At 36.4% G+C, this 17,980-nt stretch overlaps 1 protein-coding gene across 1 annotated transcript; it reads right to left on the bottom strand.

Annotated features, from left to right (window-relative positions):
- Nucleotides 1–172: 172 nt before the first annotated feature.
- trpc4apa (transient receptor potential cation channel, subfamily C, member 4 associated protein a) lies at nucleotides 173–16,589 on the bottom strand. Its single transcript, XM_073825680.1, has 19 exons — nucleotides 16,450–16,589; nucleotides 13,421–13,549; nucleotides 13,196–13,312; nucleotides 12,751–12,805; nucleotides 10,959–11,014; nucleotides 10,730–10,858; nucleotides 10,314–10,515; nucleotides 9,923–10,111; nucleotides 7,559–7,701; nucleotides 7,343–7,474; nucleotides 7,193–7,251; nucleotides 7,000–7,101; nucleotides 6,821–6,904; nucleotides 6,647–6,737; nucleotides 6,394–6,534; nucleotides 5,384–5,495; nucleotides 4,455–4,567; nucleotides 4,144–4,350; nucleotides 173–1,962 (listed from the first exon to the last, which is right to left on the bottom strand). Exons 1-19 carry the CDS (start codon nucleotides 16,573–16,575, stop codon nucleotides 1,825–1,827), a joined length of 2,325 nt encoding a protein of 774 aa, XP_073681781.1. The 5' UTR covers nucleotides 16,576–16,589; the 3' UTR covers nucleotides 173–1,824.
- Between the last annotated feature and the right edge of the window lie 1,391 nt (nucleotides 16,590–17,980).

A 17,980-nucleotide genomic window follows, 5' to 3' on the forward strand; every position in this document is an offset into this window, starting at 1 on the left:
TACTCACACTGAAACCCATTTCTCAATTGCAGTTATACAAAAAAAAAAAAAACAGGCAATGTATGATTTATATTCAAACCGTAATAGATTTCCACAAGTCTATTGAAGCTATTGATTAAAAAAAAAAAAAGAAAAAAAAAAAAAAGAAGAAGCATAAAAAGTAAACACCATCAAATTTTAACTGCCAGAGGCAAGATATTGAATTCAGGTTTATTTAAAGCATTAAGTTTACTGGGCTTGACATGGTTATCACTTGTGACTAAATCCATCCAGACAGAGCGAAGAAAGTGTAGGTATTTAAAACCAAACTCAATCCATGCGAGACATGAACCAAGGCCTGTGGATAAAGAAGAGACATTCATATCCTTTGTGTTGATGCAGCAATCATTCAAATCAGAAAAAGCAAACATTCACACTAATGCTAATATTACAACTGTACACATTCCTGGGGTGACCAACAACAACAAAAAACCTCTGCAGTATTCATTATACCTCTTTATATGAATTGTATGAAATTGTTTTGCCAACGCAAAGCACTGTGACACAGTATAAGGAACCGTTACAAAAAAAGAACATGAAAGAACTCGAACATCCACAGGTTAAAGCGAAGCAACTCTCGTGAAACACATTTAGTCATTTATGCACAGGAACTTTTGCATACACAGTGAACTCAGGTGCAACAGAATAAAAGCCGCAGCATGCTTAAACTATAGGAGTGGGTTAGAAAACAACACCAATGAAACGAGGTAGTTGATTGGAAGTTCTAGTTTAGCGCTTCTAGTCTAGCTCAGCTACCACATCCAGCACAAAGCGACCGCAGCAGAGCAGCACCTTCGCAAGTTCCCGGAGCCTCGTGTTTTGAGCGCAACACAGATTGTCAACGGCTGAGGCCTGTAAAGTTAGAAGATGGCGATTTAGTGGTTTGCTACGGAACGAACGACAGATGGCAGCATGGAGGTCAAGGCTCGCTGGATATTTATGACCATGGTGTGAGTGAACCTGCATAGTTTAACACCTTCAGTGCCCACAAGATATGAAGTGTTTCATTGTGAGAAATAAAAGGGACAATACTATTATTAAAAACTAATTCATACAAAAAATTAAAAATACATGAACTCAAGATCTCTTATTTCATATGTGCTTGATAAAACCTAACAGAAGGAGCAAAGCGATGGAGAATATGAAAAAAAAAGAAAACAGGTTTATGATGCCGTAAGAGAGCAAAATTACAAGAGAAATATGAGAAAATAAATAAGACTCGTCCAAATTCAAATTTCAGTTCTCTGTCATCTACACTGTACAAAGACTTTGACATCAGTCGCTCACCACCTGACAGCTTGGCAAAGGTTCATCCAAGCCACCGTTCATCAAGACACTTTCCGTTTTGCCTCTTTCAACCTAAATTACAAGGCCGACGGTGCAGTTCTCCTCATTCGAGGATGTCTCTTTCCAATCCGAGTTGGACATTTAAGCCTAAATATTTTCCTCTCCTATATTTCTCTATAAAAGGCCCCAAACGAATTCCCCGTAAGAACGCCACCGAAACACAACGAGACAGTTTCAGGTCAGAGGTTCGGCTCTGGATCGAGCTGTCCGGATACCGCGTTCCCTCTCAGTGAATGATGGGATGGGCGATTCTCCGCGGGACGTCCTTTTCACCCGCTGACCTGGAGATGCAAAAGTGGAACATGGGCACCAAGTAGAGAATGGACAGCTCACTGAGCCGTAGCATGCAGTCGGATGAGCCGGGAGGCTGTTCTACACGCTCTCTGGACCGCATCGGAGCGGATCGTGCGAGTCCCTCCCCGAGCCCACCCGCACGAGTCAATCCTCTAGAAGGTCCCGGTCTAGCTCCATGTAAGGCTCATCTATGTAGCTGATAATGGCACAGGGACAAGTCCTGTCCTCGCCGAGCAGTACTGAAACAGTCTCCTTCCAAAAACTGAATGGAATACAGGAGCTCTGAAAGAAAAGAGAACATAGATTGTTAAAGGAATAGTACACACAAAAATTAAAATTCTGTTATAATTACTCACTCATGTCGTTCCAAAGCTATAAGACCTTAATTTGTGTTCCGAACATAAACAAAGATATTAATGAAATCTGAGAGCTTTTTGACCCTGCATAGCCATCAACACATTCAAGGCCCAGAAAGGTAATAAGGACATTGTTAAAAGAATATTAGAATATTTTTTTTGTGCGTAAAGAAAACAAGAGTTATGGTACTCTCCTAAATGCGCGTCAAAGACGGACATGGAACTAGGGGTGTCTGATGTTGACAAAAAATGATATTTCGATATTTTCTGGAATTTTATCATTAACAATAATTAGACAATATTCTTCTGAGTGTTATTGTGCTGGTATATCTTAAGGACTACTGTGGACAGCTTAGGTCAATTTTTTTGACAGAAATGAATCTCTTCCAATATGTTTAAATTGGTTTTATCTTTTATGGGCATTTTTACTTTTATAAAGCCATTTTTTTTTAGTGTGCATCATCTTTTGAGTCAAATTCCTGCATTTGGGCTGTTACCAAGCAAACGAAAACATTATCAATGCAGAGGAAACAGAAGCTGCAATTTCAGTGGCATCAAATGCTGATATTTAAAATGATTTAAAAATAAACAGATACTTTAAATGTGAAATTAAAACAGTCAGCGGGTGTTAGCAAGTCAGTGTTAATAAGTGAGTTACTGCGATTGAACCGAATCATTTAAATGGTTGATTCATTCAGGAACGAACTGCTGTGGCTGTGTTTGGAATGATTTTTGTTGAGCAAAAACAGGAAATATGGTGATTAAAACGCAAGTTTCTTTATATTAACTTCTTGTTTATTGAACTGTTATAAAATCAATATCACATTTGTAATCATGCTGACTTTTGGAGAAAAAAAAACGGCACTTTTCATGTGATATTTATTAACTATATGAAAATGATATAAACATACATTTTCTGCCTACTTATTTTAAATTATATGATCACTCTAAATAGTGACTTGACTAAATATTCTTCTGGTCGACTAGTAGTCGTTCAGTTTAAGCATTAGTCGACTATTAGACGTAAGTTTTTTAATAACCCACATAAATCATAATAATGAGTCTTTAATTACATAGCCTAATAAGCAATTAAGTGCACGCAAAAAAAAAAAAAAAAAAACTTGCCACAGCGCACCAGCAGATATAATAATTATGAATGTTTCAGGGGAAAACAGCAAGGAGACTGCATTAAAGTTAATACATTATTGATAAACTAGTGCTTTCTTTGTTTTCGGCTTAAGAGATGAAGTCGGCGACACAGACTCATCATCTCCGCAGAAGTGATGCGTCTGTATGCACGTTTCATATGGATTACATAATCTAAGAATATTTGTTTTCTATTTGAATCGGGGGATTTAAAAAGTAGATATTTCACCATTTAGATAGCATATGTTTTTCATGTCTGTAAGACAAGTATACACAGATTTTTGGAGTTTTGCGCACAAGTCCACAGAGACCGAGATGGCAGAAAGCACATCCTGTGTGTTTCCATGATTTAACAAAAGCACAACATTTCGTTGTTATTACACAAATAAATTAAGTTCTTACAGATTCAAAAGATGTACTACTTTTATCTGTATGACCAAAAATGGAGTATTTTAAGAGCAAGGGACCGCACCAGTGCCTCTGTCTGTCAGTGAGCGCGCTACTGTTCAGCTTCTACACTCCACACAGACACTTCAATAGCGCACATTTTTTCTAGGTTAACATTAGATTGAGCAGCCATGTTAAGTTACTATTACATACGTCTTTCAGATGAAAAGCCATATTTGAGTTTGATGAATGATAGGTGAGCATTTGGATGTCCTGTTTGTTGTACTATATTACAACATAGACCAGCCGGTAATAATCTGTCCGTCATTTACAGCGTGACTTCGCCACTTCCAGTAAAAAAAAAAATCTGCGACTAATAAAATTTTGGTCAACCAAGCCTCTCCTCACTGACTAAGAAAGAAATGAAAGAAAGCTCTCGGACTTAATCAAAAACATTAATTTGTGTTCTGAACGAAGGTCTTACAGGTTTGAAACGACATGAGGGTGAGTAACATTTTTTTTTGTGGCCTTAATTTGTGGAAAGCTGAATCTGTTTTACTTTTGGCATACTCACATTCTCCAGACAGGTGCTGTCCTTGTCCTTGTTGAGGTAGTGGTGCTGCCAAAAGCGCAGCAAGTTGTGGAAGTTGTTGAGCAAGCAGCCAGGATATTTCTCTGCGTATTCCTTCTCCCGCAGGGCATTCAGGTAAAACGGGAGCTTGCCTCTCCTCCGGGCCAACATCAGAATCACCAGGCTGGTGTTAAGACAACTCACATTCTCCTGGGAGAGCAATCAGAAAAACAAAGGAGGAAAACATGGGATTAATCATCATGGAGGGTTGAAATGAGGCAAACAGGGAGAGGAGATCTGCACAGTGGACTTGCCTGTGTGAGGGTCTGCACGTTGATGATGTTAACCAGCCTAAAAAGGAAGGACAGTCTGTTCTCCACTCGAGCCATGTAGGACAGCAGACAGCACTCAGAGAGCACTTCAACCACTGCACAGGCACAAACAGACACGGGACTAAATGTTTTTCAGAAAACTATGTCTAATGCTATGAACAGACTTCCCACCTGATTAAGCATTTTACAAGACCTGTTAAAGTGATCAGATTGGTCATCAAATATCAAGTTACCTGGGAAAATATTTTCATCTTCCCATCATATTTTGTCTTAGAGACACCAACATCTTGGGCTTAGTTCTGTCATTAATTACTCGCCCTCATGTTGTTTCAAACCTGTAAGACCTTGCATCTTCAGAACAAACATTAAGATATTTTTGATGAAATCCGAGAGCGTTCTGACCCTGCACAGACAGCATTCATGGACCAGAAAGGTAGTAAGGACATTATTAAAATAGTCCATGTGACATCAGGGTTTCAACTGTATTGTTATGAAGCTATGGGAATACTTTTTGTGCAGAAAGAAAACAAAAATATCCTATCTTCATAAAATTACGGTTGAATCACTGATGTCACATGGACTATTCTAATGTCCTTACTACCTTTCTGGGCCTTGAATGTGTCTATGAATTGAATTGCTGTCTATGCAGGGACAGAAAGCTCTCAGATTCCTTTAAAAATATCTTAATTTGCGTTCTGAAGATGAACAAAGGTTTTACAGGTTTGGAACGACATGAGGGTGAGTAATTAATGACAGAATTGTCATTTTTGTTTTTTTTTATGATGTATTTATTCAGGATTCTTTGGTGAACAGAAAATTCATTACATATATATAAAATATAAATATATTTTATAGAGCGATAGTGTGTATTTTTTAGCAGTATCACTAAGAGTTCAATAGCTCAAATTTACCTTTCACATCTTCTGTCTGGCTCTCAAAGCGATCTAGAGAGAGGACGATACATCGCACAAGCATGTTGGAGTCCACCAGAGAGCTATTGATCTGGGTGAGGAATACCTGAAACTAAAAGATACACATTGTTTAACCAAAGTCAAGAACAGGTTGTTTAACAACAGCTTTCATTTCTCTATAGTGGTGCTCAAAATTATTGGAACACTAGTATTTTCACCAGCTAATGATGGTTTAAAGTCAGTCATTTCTATCTTTTGCTGTAGTGTATCAGTAAGAACATTTCCAAACATTCATTTTGCCATTAATTGTAATAATCCAGTGAGGTTTTTGTTTGCACATGGAGTCTGACAACAGCCATTTCTCCACACAGAGATCTGATTTCATCATCATCCAGTCTGTCTGGAATGACATGAAGAAACAGAACAAACTGAGACAGACTAAATCCAGAAGAACTGTGGCAAAGCGTCTCAAAGATGCTTTAAGAAGATTATTTGCAAAGCTACAGTACTGTAAAAAGTTTTTAGGCACTTGTGTAAAAATGCTGTAAAACGACTTCACTGTCAAAAATAATGTCATAAATAGATTTATCAATTAACTTCTATTAATTAAATTAAATCATTTGGTGGACCATTCTTTTTATTTAAAGCAGCTTTTGCCCTAGGTGCTCAGGTAGCATTGCAGGTAGGTTTCTTGAAGCATCTTGGAGACGTTGCCACAGTTCTGGATTTAGTCTGTCTCAGTTTGTTCTGTTTCTTCATGTCATTCCAGACAGACTGGATGATGATGAGATCAGATCTCTATGTGGAGCACTGGCTGTTGTTAAGACTCCTTGTGCAAACAAATCTCACTGGATTATTACAATTAATGGCAAAATGAATGTTTGGAAATGTAAACCGATATTTCGTTTTTTCAAAACTACCATTCTAATAATTTTGGCCACCACTGTATTACTACAACCTCAACAATAAATCAGAATCATGTGTGACCCTCTTTTTGTTACTGCTGGTACCTTTTCCTCTGTGTTGACGTATTTGTTGAATCTCTTGAAGGCATCAATGTTGAACTTCATAAGCTCCCCAAGCAAATCAAAGTAGCTTTGCAGGACATCTCTGGACTTGCAGCCACTATCGATGATGCAGAAGAGGATGTGCTACAAATCAAAGACAGAATTAGACTATGCACAAATTCTATAGGGATGGCGGATTCCACAACTCGAGTAAAAACATTTTAACTAGTAAGACACACAACGTTAACGTTTTTACCTCCAGCAAGCCTCTCTTCAGCAGAAACATCTGGTCTGCATATGAGGTGGCCCCTCTGAGGAAGCTCTCAACAGCTCTGGCCTGCCAGAACCTTTAGAGGGAACATATGTCTCCATGACTTATGTGGCATTTCAAAATAGATTTAACCAAATCATTAAGAACCCAGCGCCTTACCTGAAGGAAGAGTCTGGCGGCTCTCTTTTCATAACAGTGAGGAGCCGCGTGAGAAGCCCTTTTTTACCATCACACACTAAACTCCTAAAAGACACCAACATGATAGATTCTAATATTCATCTGCTGTAAAGAAATGCTGTATATTAGCATGTAAATGATCATTTCATTCTGAATAATACCTGTCTGTGTTTACTAGAGCCTCCACTTCAGGGATATTTGCCTTTAGGGAGATAGCACTCAACTCATTCAGCTCCTGAGCATTCAAAAGTAGGTACTTATTCCTGAAAACAAAAAAAGAAATGAACGAATGAATGAATGAATGAATGCGTTCTTTTGTCAATCCACCGGTACTGAAAGCTCACACTAACTTACTCATGGTGGTCACTAAAGCTCTGCAGAAGCCTCAAGAACTGGATTTTAAATGATATTTCCTGTGTAATAAACAATAGGATAACAACAATTGAGAATTATGTAACATTGAACTACAGTGAATGGGTGAATACATTATATCTCAAAGCTCACCGGGCTGCAATCACAGTTTTCATTCTGTCCATGAACCACGTGATTCGAGGTGGTGTATTTCCTCCAGATGAGCTTGTCGAAAAGGTTATTGAGTCCAGGAATCAAACGAAACTCGGCCAACATTTTATGCACCTGAGAGATTATGATAAACAAGGATGGAAATTACAACATTAATCAGCTATAAGTAGCTCCTTTACTGACATGAACAGCTCTTACCTGGTTCCTCTGTCGGCCCATGAGAAGGACACACAGAACGTAAAGCACTTCCACCTTATACATGATTTCATGGACGATCTTCATGGACTGTGGCAAACGATGCCTTAGAGGGATGGTGGCCAATGTACTTTCATCAGATGATTCTGAAAGGAAGAACAATAATAGATTTTTTTTTAGAAAGAAATTCATTTTATGTAGCAAGGACACATTAAATTGATCTAAAGTGACAGTTTAAAAAATCATAATGTTGCAAAAATGTGTTTCAAATAAATGCTGCTCTTTGGAACTTTCTATTCATCAAAGAATCCTAAAAAGATGCATTACAGTTTCCAAAAAAAAAAAAAAAAAAAAAAAAAAAAAAGAGCAGCACAACTGGTTTCAACATTGATGATAAAAAAAAACTGTTTCTTGAGCAATAAAACAGCACAAAATGATCATGTTACACTGAAGTAATGACTGCTGAAAATTCAGCTTCACCATCAGAGGAATAAATTACATTTCAAAATATATTTAAACAGAAAACATTTACTTTAATATTTCACAATATTACAGTTTCACAGTATTTTTGATCAAATAAATACAAATAAATAAGAGACTTCATTTAAAAGCATTTAAAAATCTCAAGTTGTTTCCATCACCCTGTTTTAATGCACATTTTTAAGTATCACATCAGAAACGAGTGATGAAATGCAAAATTTTGAAATTCCCTTAAAAGAGAAGTTCACTTCCAGAAAAAAAAAAAAAAATGTACAGATAATGTACTCACCTCTTTGTCATCCAAGATGTTCATGTCCTTCTTTGTTCAGTCGTAAAGAAATGTTTCTTGAGGAAAATAATTCAGGAGTTAACTCCATATAGTGGACTTTGAACATCTAAAATACAGCTTAAATGCAGCTTCAAATGGCTCTAAATGATCCCAGCTGAGGAAGAAGGACCTAATCTTGTGAAACGAACTGCCATTTTTAAAACAAATTGACAATTTATATACTTTTTAACCTCAAATGCTCATCATCTAGCTATGCGATGTGCATGCCTAGTCTGTATAATCTGGGTCAATACAGCTGACTCCCATTTCGTTTTGTTCTTCAACATCAAAATCATCCTATATCACTGTTTTACCTTTTTTCATAAATGCCGTTTGATCATCTTCGCACGTACACTTTGTAAACACTGGGTCGGTACTTCTGCAGCGATGTAGGACGATTTTGAAGTTGGGGAAGAAAACTTTCGACATACCCTAACTGTACTGACCCGAAAAAAAAAAAACAGTTCTTACAGACCTAGACAAGATGAGCATTTGAGGTTAAAAAGTATAGAAATTGTCAATTTGTTTTTAAACTAACCAATTGTTTTGCTAGATAAGAGACTTCTTCCTTGGCTGGGATCATTTAGAGCCATTTGAAGCTGCATTTAAATGACATTTTGGAAGTTCAAACTTGGGGGCACCATTGAAGTCCACTATATGTAGATAATTCCTGAAATGTTTTCCTCAAGAAACAATTTCTTATTGACTAAAGGAAGAAAGACATAAACATATTGGATGACAGGAGGATGAGTAAATTATCAGTAAATTTTTGTTCTGGAAGTGAACTTCTTTAATTTGCAAAAAGGTTTTTACGCCCACTTGAGGTGGTTTTTGACTTGTGCGGAAAATGGTTCATGTGAATAATGGGAGACGGAAAAGCATTTGCCAAATTATTCCTCCATGCGCTTTAAAAAATATATGACTTTGCGCTACAGGACAGCATAACCTGACTAACTAGCAGACTGTTCTTGTTGCACAGCATCTGAAATGTTGTTATGGTCATTCTGAAATGCCCAAGCAAAGTCTGTCTTTAAAGTATTTCTGTATTTTTTCCTCTTAGAAATGTATTACATGACTGCCTTTCTGAACAGCAGGTATCCACGAAAGCAATGACCACAATTATTGTTTCATCTGCTCGGTCTGAGGCACAATAAATCTATAATACATGAAAATGTGTATATTCTGTAGCTTCTCCCTCTTTTTTAGTGATATTTAGTGTCAAGTTTATCAGGAAATGATGATTTTGTTCTCTTTGATGCATCGGATGGAATCGGTGCTTATTTGCAAATGTTTTATGCAACATTCCAATTTGCGCACAAGTAAAATTTGCAAGCTTGGATGGAAACCCAGCTATAGTGTATGTAAGTTGTTAAATTATTGTCTCTTCAGGGGGAAAAAAAGCCAAAATATTTGGTGAAATTTCAAAATGTATAGAAACGAACATGTTATATGCTGCAATCACTGAACTTCTTAACATTTAATTTCTATTTCTATTGATGATGCTAGTGCACACTTGACTTTGTCTCACATTCATTTCCAGAGTGATGCAGCAGTCTTACCTGTGCTACTGTGCTCCGCTTCATCGGTTGCTATCTGCATGAGTGCATCCAACACTAGAGTGTTGTCGAGCCAAGTGTACCATTCCTCCAGTTCCTGTAGGAAGTTTGACGTTCCAGTTGCCTCGGACACCTTCCGTGTGGCCAACTTACAAAGACGCTCAATGAAGCCAGGGATGTTCAGGAGTGTGACTGGAAAATATTACATTACGTTTCCATTATTCGTGCCCTACTAACCCTCAGCCCATAAATAAATCCCTGCCAGAAATACTCTACGTGTACGTGAATGGAAAAAGCTGCAGTTTTCTCCTAGCAATGACATTATTCTTCACAAATCCTCAATCACCACTTTACAGTGCTTTGTTGAATAAATCTAAGCTTGTAGTCCACCTACCCTGGTTGACCTCGGCACGCGACGGGCTGGTGTTACGCTTCTGCTGTGCGTTTTTAGCCAGGAGTGTGTGTTTGTCATCATTCCCCACATCAGGCTCAGAGATGGTGACGGAGAGGATACGACAGAAGTTGGCGAGCTGCTGCTGGTCAAAGCTCTGAACGAGTCCTGACAGATTCGGGATCCACTCCAGCTGAATCATTTCCTGTCAGATATTAATGGTTACATATCCAACATGATTAACATCAATAATTATTACGAAGACAAACATTCGTAATCTTCTCAATGGATTTTAAGCCTGCCTATAGCGTCAACAACACAAATCCTGAGGCATTAAAGTGTATTAACAGCTTATTGACATAATGTTATTAAGAAAATTACAGTTGTAGTAGTTGCAGCTGTATACCATTAGCACTGACCTTTTTGACTCCAAGAATATCCTCAATTAATGTAGCGGTTTGCAAAAAAGTCTTTTTATTTGTCATCAACGTGAAGAGAAATAACACAAAATCATCTCTCGATGCCAAGCTTTTTGTGACCCCTTCCGTCTGCAGGAAACAAATGCACTTATTGAACTCATAGCCTCATCATGTGGATATTAGTCACTCGAGTTCAACTCATAAATGAGAAAGAAAGTTGAATACATACACATATGCAGCAGTTGTACAGTACACTAAGGCAGTCCTTCACCAACTCGTCGTTCACTACAAGCAGTTTAAAAATTATATTGATTTTTACATTTGCTGATAGACAAAACATAAATGGCTGCTAAAATAAGTGTAGATAAAATACAACTATTATTACTGTTCTTATTTTACAAAAATACTAGGTGCTATCAAAATTACAGCGTTAATGCAGGCAATTAATTTTTCCAGTTTAACACCGTTCTCAAACGGGTTGGCCATCTCACTCACAACTGCGACTTCAGTCTCTTTTTTTTTCTTGACAAGAAGTGGGTTTATTTAGTTGCAAAACGTCTTTACGAACACATTAAAGGGATAGTTCACCCAAAAATGAAAATTTGATGTTTATCTACTTACCCCCAATGCATCCAAGATGTAGGTTATTTTGTTTCCTCAGAAAAACACAAACGAAGATTTTTAACGAAAACCGGTGCAGTCTGCCAGCCTTATCATTGATGTGGATGGGCACCAGACCTTTAAAAGTAAACAAAAACATGCACAGACAAATCCAAATTACACCCCGCGGCTCGTGATGATACATTGATGTCCTAAGACACGAAACGATCGGTTTTTGTGAGAAACTGAACAGTATTTATATCATTTTTTACCTTTGATACACAGCCACGTCCATCTGTCATGTGCATCAGTCACGTCACATTAGCACGCGCTCTGGCGTAGAATACGCAAACGTCGTAAGGGGAAATCAGTGAAAAGTCCCGGATGAGTTTGCGCAAACTAACGTAATCTTTTAGCTTTAAATCGGTTTAAACAATCAGGATACGCGCAAGTAATTACCATTTTGAAAAGCCGCTATACACACAATCTCTGTGCACTGTGTAAACAATGAGTGTCGTATACATGCGACAGATCGCTTCCGGCGTTTGCGTATTCTACGCCAGAGCGCATGCTCATGTGACGTAACTGATGCCAAACTCGTGCACATGACAGATGGACGTGGCTGTGTATCAAAGGTAAAAAATGATATAAATACTGTTCAGTTTCTCACAAAAACCGATCGTTTCGTGTCTTAGGACATCAATGTATCATCACGAGCCGCGGGGTGTAATTTGGATTTGTCTGTGCATGTTTTTGCTTACTTTTAAAGGTCTGGTGCCCATCCAGGTCAATGATAAGGCTGGCAGACTGCACCGGTTTTCGTTAAAAATCTTCGTTTGTGTTTTTATGAGGAAACAAAGTAACCTACATCTTGGATGCATTGGGGGTAAGCAGATAAACATCAAATTTTCATTTTTGGGTGAACTATCCCTTTAAACAATAGACTTTTCAGATATTTTCCTACTTGCTGAAGGTCACCGGTAAACAATAGGTTTATGTGAAGATTGCTTTATGTTCACTTAATTTAGAAGTTATTTTTTAAAGTCTAATAAATGTTAAAAGTGAGTAAATAAAAAATAGCCATTATAAAAATTAATAGAGATATCAGTAATATTGGTATCAGTGATACTCACCCTCAGTCATTAATTTTTTTTAACAAACATTAAAAAAACTGTCTTCATGATGTTTCTATACATTAATTTGAAGATTGAATGTGAAATTATTGCAATATAAAAGTATACTTAAAAACTTTAATGTTAGATGGGATTAATCGTGAATAATTTCAGATAAAATGTGCGATTGATTAGTTATATTATAAGTTTTAAATCGATTAACAGCACTACAAAACACATTTAATCTACATTAAATACATTTATATGTTCAGAAATAAACAACAGTTAATTATTTATTAGTCAACTTACTCTTGGGTTTTTGTAGTGTAGTCAGAGTGGGTCTCATTAGAAGCTCCACCAGCAGCTAGCAAGACAAACAATCAGTCATCATTATAAACTCATCTATGGCTGCAACTAACACCTTTGTTGAAAAATAAATGAATCTACCAGTTATTTATTCATTGGATAAACAAAAGTTTGAAGTCATTCTCGACTGATGAGGGTGAAACATCTGCAGAATACTGTCAAATATACACTACCATCATATTGATAGATAAAGCACAATGAAATTATAATGTTTACATACAGTGAAAAATACAAAGAACAGCTGTTCCAATTCACTGTAGCTTTCTGTGGAATTTTGCGCTGACAGATTCTGTGAGTCTGCCAATGCTCTCCTTCAACAATGTGTAAACACAAGTTGAATAATTGTTTTGTTTTTTAAATACATTTAGGAATTATACTATTCACTCACATCTACACCTCCAAACAGGTCAAAGGTGTATGTGTTGGGAAAGGTGGACTCCTGTGCTGTCTTTCTGTCCTCGGTCACAAAAGACATGGCCTCCATAGACAACAGGGATGACAGTTCCTGTATCAGAACACCACAATAAGTATATCATGAAATACGGTTGTAAAGTGGCTACAACATTATTTGCAAGAAATAAGAAAATATACCAAACTGAGAAAGGGTTCTCACCTTTAGGACAACGTGTGTGCGGGTGAAGTCACTGTTTAGGTGGCTGCTCTCGTACAGCTCCTGAAGTAAGACAGGAATCCCATGCCATTTCGCCCTCTTATCTCTCTCCTGAAGAAGCACTTCTGGGAGCTGGAAATAAAAAAATTAACACTAACTAGACTTGTATTTCCTTAAAGGAAAGCCAGTTCTTGTAGCAAAAGAACAGTGCTAGACTATGGTTCTGAAATGCTATATAAAGTAAATTCTACATCACGGCTCCTTTGCCACGGTCATGACACTCAATACCTGGAGTTGCCCAGATACACAGCCGTAAGATACCCGGATACGCAGCCATACTGCTGATACTCGAATGTAAACAGCATGGATTGCATGGTTAATGTACTACGGAATTTGTTGTTTTGCTCATTTATGTTGTCTAAACCATGGGAAAATTGTGTGAAAGCTGCTAAATCATATAGAGAAGGACTTAGTAAGCAAGAAAAGAGCACAGTATTTTGACAAACTAAAGTTAATAGGTGGTAAAGATACATACAAGCAGTATTAATCAAGATATTAGCCAGATATTTTGTCAGTCAATAGCAGTCCAAATGCTTTTCCCGGTCTGACCAATTAGTACAGCTCAAAACTTGACAATAATTGATCATTTTCAACAGCAATAATCAGCAAAATATGTGAGTTTCATTTGGTTCAGTGGCATTGTTTACATTCAGTGCTGCCAATATGGCCAACTAATGATGCACTGTTAAAACACTGACTCTATAAATACATTGGTTGTTAAATAATTAACAGCATCAATTTGCTGAAAATGCTGCCTTGCAAACTTAATAAAAGCCATTTGCATGTTTTGACATCAAATGTCAATAATGAAATGCTATGACAATGAATTTACATGTGCATTACTTTGGAGGCATCTGCACTTTCAATCAAATGCAAAAGACATGTAAATACAAGCTATAGCCTTTGCATTTAATTTTGTGAAGGCTTTGAGTTCATGTGACTCCAAAGTACTTTACATCCTGACACGTTCATTATATCAGTATTTATTACAGGTTGCCTATTCTCAGCTTCTTAACGTGGTACTTGCCATTCGGTTTTTGAATTATATTACACATAATACTTAGAAAGTGTTGTTCGGTGTCATAAGTATTCATGTAGTTAAGTATTCAAAGTTTTTGAACAGTAAGATTTAATGTTTTTTAAATACGTCTCTTCTGCTCACCAATCCTGCAGTTATTTGATCCAAAACAAAAATATTGTAAAATATTTTTACTATTTAAAACAACGGATTTCTATTTTGAATACATTTCAAAATGTAATTTATGCCTGTGATCAAAGCTAAATTTTCATCATCATTACTCCAGTCTTCAGTGTCATCATTCTAATATGCTGATTTGCTGTTCAAGAAACATTTTATTATATCAATATTTAACAGTTGAGTTCATTTTTTTTTTTCAGGATTCTTTGATGAATTGAAAGATCCAAAGATCAGCATTTATCTGAAATAAAAAGCTATAACAAAAACATAAATATTCAGTATAATATTTTTCTTTTTAATTTTTTTCCAAAGTGATGATAAGTACATTTATAATGTTACAAAAGATTTCTATTTTAGATCAATGCTGTTCATCTGAACTTTCTATAAAAAAAGTGAAAAAAATCTGCTCAGCTTTTTTCAACTTTATAATAATAATAAATGTCTTTTGAGCAGCAAATCAGAATATTAGAATGATTTCTGAAGGAACGTGTGACTGGAGTAATGATGCTAAAAATTCAGCTTTGAAATCACAGGAATAAACTACATTTTAAAATATATTCAAATAGAAAACTGTTTTTAAATAGTAAAAATATTTCAAAACTGTAATGTTTTTGCTGTACTTTAGATGAAATGAATACATGCATGGTGGGCAGAAGAGACTTAAAATCTTACTGTTTACAAACTTTTGACTCTAATCCACCTTTAAAGAAATAGACTCTATAACTTTTCATTTATTCAAAATACATGAAAAGGTACTTAGAGGAACTAGTGTACAACTACAAAAGGACAATCTAGTTGGTTTAGGACACACTTTCTGCATGCACAACAGACTGCATCTCTATCATGCTCTGTTTTGAGGCTGTTTGGAAACATTTACCAACCTGTCACCGGTCTAATAACATTAGACTGCGAAGATTATTCTTATATGTCCTAACCTATTTAGCAAAACGTGTCAAATTCTTTGTAGGAATAGAAAGCGAAACCTGTGGTGTTTAAACTAACTAAAGTTCCCAGGCTCAGATCATGTCCAACTCAACGGGACATCTTACATAATTTAAGCTCTTTAAACTCGAGGCCTGAGCCAGAAAAACATCACTGCCTGGTCCAATACCCCAAACTAATGAGTGCTATTTGCCATTTAGGCTGGTGATGGACTACAAATAGATAACACAATATAGCATCTAAATTAATGGTCACAAATGGGCAGAAAATGACAATCTGTGACTGTCAAATTCTAGCATAGCCTACTACCTTGAAAGCATTTTTTAGGTTCATGACGTTCAAAATGCTGTGTATTTAGGCAGCTCACTCGGTTGTGAGACACAACCTGTGTTTACTTGAAACAGCTGATCGATTATAAACATTACATGATTACGGATTGATCTGAGAGAGATTATAAGTGGTTATATTACTCATTCATAATAACACTACTCCGTGTGTCGAAGCCTTTAATTGGATTGTATTTGGACTGTATTTAAAGCCTCGTTTAACCCAAATTATTATCGAACAGTCAAAGCCAAGAACAACCTAATTAGTTAACGGCCAGTTGTCATTCTCCATTAATGTGGTTTATTTTTAAACCACATCTACCATTTGACTAAACATGTATTAAGAGATTATTTTAACTACTTTTAGATCAAATTTAATCGTCGCAGCCGTCCGATTTATTTTGTTTCTTAACTTAAAGCAGGTTGGTCGTAGGTTCCGACCATAAACGCGGATCCCTGACAGCGGCTTTTCTCTTCTGTGTCCGCAGCACACACTCTGCCGTTACCTGCGTCCCTCTGCTGAAACCTCGGCCCCCGATCTGACTCTGTCGTATTCTGGTGAGAATATTCCTGTTTCGAGTCCGTTTCTTTCCTCCTGTCCAAGGGGACTCGGGCCCCAGTAGCGTCGCCATTACTTCGTCTTCCTGAACTGCTCCAAACAGGAAGTTAAAATCGCTCTGCCTTCGATGCTCACTGGTGTGCGTTGAGCGCCCTCGTGTGGGAGATGATTAAACTGGCCAGTAGAGAGCGCTATGCACTGTGAGCTCAAATTCATTGAGAAGGATCTGGCTGTATTAAAATGTAACGTAAGTTTTTTTTTTTAAATACACATTTTTAAAGTCTATTTTTATTAACTAGATTTTTAAAACACATCTGTTGCAGGTAGCTAAAAAGAGAGAAACACAGGAAGAGGCGGGCAGTAGTGTTTTTACTTTGTTATATTAGAGTGTTTTTTTAGAAAACTTTACCTAACAACATTCCAAAGCACAATATTGCACTTTTTACTGCTGTATGTTTCATATTAAATATAATTTAATACTTAATTACATTAGAAATCTATTACTTTCTTATTTTTCTTATTTCTTATTCAAGTAAAAGTAATTAAAAGATTTACTTGACTACAAGAAAGTACTACTTTTTTAATGTTCTTAAAGGGATAGTTCACCCAAAAATGAAAATTTGATGTTTATCTGCTTACCCCCAGGGCATCCAAGATGTAGGTGACTTTGTTTCTTCCGCAGAAAACAAATGAAGATTTTTAACTCAAAGCGGTGCAGTCTGTCAGCCATACAATGTCAATGGATGGGCACCAGACCTTTAAAAGTAAAACAAAACATGCACAGACAAAGCCAAATTACACCCTGCTGCTTGTGACGATACATTGATGTCCTAAGATCTGATAAACTACAGATACTTTTTAAATTTACTTGAGTAAAATAAAAATACTTAACTACTGTCCGCCTCTGCATACAGGAAACGATTCAGTCAAAGTCAACATGTATTGACTTGACGAATATTTTCAAACTTAATGTTAAAATTTAATGTTAAATGTTGCCTACTTAAAAATGAAAAGAAGAGAGGAGAGTGGACTAGCATTTGTGACAAAAAACAGTGAATGTATTTCACTATAAACTAAATACAATGTATTTAATATACATTACTATACATTGTACATAAAAGTGCAGACTATGTCATAATACAGAGACAGCTACCTTATTTGCTATTTAAAGGGATTATATAATTATAATAACTTATTAAAATAGCCTAGTGTCACATTCAGTTAAAGTCAAAAAATTACATACACCTTGCATAATATTCAAAATGTTATTTATTTTATCAAAATAAGAGGGATCATACAAAATGCATGTTCTTTTTTATTTAGAACTGACCTGAATAAGATATTTCACATAAAAGATGTTTACATATAATCTACAAGAGAAAATAATGACCCTGTTCAAAAGTTTACATACACTAAGTTGATTCTTAATACTGTGTTGTTACCTTAATGATCCACAGCTGTTTTTTGTTTTTTTTTTG

This window comes from Garra rufa, chromosome 20 (genome assembly GCF_049309525.1).
Source record: "Garra rufa chromosome 20, GarRuf1.0, whole genome shotgun sequence".
NCBI lineage: Eukaryota > Metazoa > Chordata > Actinopteri > Cypriniformes > Cyprinidae > Garra > Garra rufa.